Genomic DNA, 2,488 nt, shown 5'->3' with positions numbered 1-2,488 from the left:
AGGATGCAGGGATAGGGTGCTGCAGGATACGGGGCTGGGGGATGCAGGGCTGCAAGGTTAGAGAGCTGTGGGATGCGAGCTGTAGGGATACGGGATGCCGGGATGCTGGCTGCAAGGATGCAGGGCTGTGAACTCAAGGGCTGTGGGGTGCAGGGCTACAGGGCTGCGAGGTACGGTGTGAGGGGGTGTGGGAATACGGGGCTGGGGGTTGTGGGGTGTGAGGATGCAGAGCTGCATGGACACGAGATGCGGGGAAACAGGGGGCTGCGAGATACAGACATAACAGGGCTGGGGGGCACACAGCTGCGGGGATGCAGGATATGGGAATACAAGGCTGCAGGATGCGGGATACATGCCTGTAGGATGCGGGATGTGGGAACACGGGAAGCAGGATATGGGTAGATGGAGTTGCAGGATGCGGGGCTACGGGAAGCAGGATATGGCCGGACGGGGCAGGAGGATGCAGAGACGTGGGGCTATGGGGATGTGGGGTTCAGGATATGGGGCTGGGGGTTCAGGGATGGGCGATGGGGGCTGCAAAGGTGCGGGGCTGTGGCTGTGGGATGCAGGCACGCCGGGGACTGGGCTGTGCCGAGGGGCAGCGGGAGGCAGATTCCCCAGCCTTGGCAAAGGGATTCCCGTGGCCCCCCCTGGGCTTTGAACCCCCATTCCTCTGCTGCGCTGAAGCGCTAGGCACAGCCTGAGCCTGCTGCTGGGACACGGGGACAGCCCTGCTTGGGCTCCCATTTACCAGCCCGTCCTTGTGCCGGCACCGGGACCTTGCTCAGGTGCCGAACCATCTGAGGGAGCCCTTCCCACCCCAAGGGCACCCTCTCCCCGGGTGCCCCCGTGCCCCGGCCAGCGCCGCGTGGCCGAGCTGGTGTCACAGAGCTTCACTTTCCCCTTCCAGGCCAGTCGTGGAAAGCGCTGAGCGCCAGCGACAAGCGTCCCTTCGTGGAAGAGGCAGAGCGGCTGCGAATCCAGCATCTCCAGGATCACCCCAACTACAAGTACCGCCCAAGGAGAAAGAAGCAAGCCAAAAAAATCAAGAGGATGGAACCCAATATCCTCCTGCATAACCTTTCCCAGCCTTGCAGTGACAACTTCAGCATGAGTCACCATGGCGGCAGCCAGCCGGGCCACCCCCAGCCTCCCCCACTTAACCACTTCAGAGAACTCCACTCCATGGGGTCGGATATTGAAAACTATGGCTTGCCAACTCCTGAGATGTCTCCCTTGGATGTCTTGGAACAGACCGAGCCGGCGTTTTTCCCTCCGCACATGCAGGATGACTGCAACATGATGCCCTTTCGCGGCTACCACCACCATCACCAGATGGAGTTTCCCCAGGAGAAGTGCATGGGGCGGGACGTGGCCGTGCCCTACGCGCAGACCCCCTCGCACTTGGCCGACGCCATGAGGACTCCCCATCCCTCCAGCATATACTACAACCAGATGTGCTCGGGAACTCAGAACGGGCTTTCCGCCCACCTGGGCCAGCTCTCGCCCCCACCTGAAGCCCACCACATGGAGAGCGTGGATCACTTGAACCAAACCGAGCTGTGGACAGACGTTGACCGCAACGAGTTTGACCAGTATTTGAACATGAGCAGGACTCGTCCCGAAGCCTCGGGACTCCCTTACCATGTCTCCCTGTCCAAAGTGACTCCTAGAAGCATCTCCTGCGAGGAGAGCAGCTTGATATCCGCCTTGTCCGATGCCAGCAGCGCCGTTTACTATAGCCCCTGCATCACCGGTTAGGTTGGCCCCACCGCCCGGTGCTCTCACCAGGAGAGCCCCGACTCTCCTCTAAAAACAAAAAGCCATCCTCCTTTAACCACGAGCTCCATAATATTTAGAGTATCTCATTAAATGCATCGCTTTCTTTTGTTCGTTCTTTATTTTGGTTTTTTTATTTTTTTTTTTAAGAGAAAAATCATGCTGAACTCACTGATATACCGTATAACTATATAACACAGATAGCCGCCTTTCCCAAGCACTAGCCTGCCTGCCGCGCTCCCCGCTCCAGCCCTCGGCAGGGCGTAGCTGTGGCTCCCACCAGCTCGAAGGGGCATTTTTATGCCAATTCCAGTAAATCCTGCCTGAAACAACCACCACCAGGACGAGCCGAAGCGACCTGTCCCCAGTATTTAACCCAAGGGCAGGCGAACTTGTGGCAGAGAGGGGGGCGAAACTTTTAGGAAGACTTTGCCAGGGCCATTAAAGAGTCGGCGCCCGTTAGGGGTGGGCTTTAGGACAGTTTTTACTGTATTCTCAGCAATATATTTTAATTGGGCAACAAAACTATATTTTTACTAAGCATTTTTATATATAAAATGGTATTTAATGTCTTTTGGGGTTTTTTTATTAGACTTTTTAAAAACAAATCAAGGGATATCCATGAGATCTAAAGCATTTATGTAGCAAAGCTGGATTGAAAAAAAAAAAGGGGGGGAAGGAGGTATTTTGTGAAAAGGGAATGACAATG

General features: G+C 56.0%; 1 protein-coding gene across 1 annotated transcript; it reads left to right on the top strand.

Annotated features, from left to right (window-relative positions):
- Nucleotides 1–527: 527 nt before the first annotated feature.
- LOC104164953 (transcription factor Sox-18A-like) lies at nucleotides 528–1,882 on the top strand. The gene is made up of 2 exons (XM_009704440.1): nucleotides 528–542; nucleotides 826–1,882. Exons 1-2 carry the CDS (start codon nucleotides 528–530, stop codon nucleotides 1,759–1,761), a joined length of 951 nt encoding a protein of 316 aa, XP_009702742.1. The 3' UTR covers nucleotides 1,762–1,882.
- Nucleotides 1,883–2,488: the final 606 nt, after the last annotated feature.

This window comes from Cariama cristata, unplaced genomic scaffold, assembly GCF_000690535.1.
Source record: "Cariama cristata isolate BGI_N322 unplaced genomic scaffold, ASM69053v1 scaffold23217, whole genome shotgun sequence".
NCBI classification, from domain to species: Eukaryota; Metazoa; Chordata; class Aves; order Cariamiformes; family Cariamidae; genus Cariama; species Cariama cristata.
The sequence above is the reverse complement of the archived record's forward strand: the minus strand, read 5'-3'. Positions and strand labels throughout refer to the sequence as shown.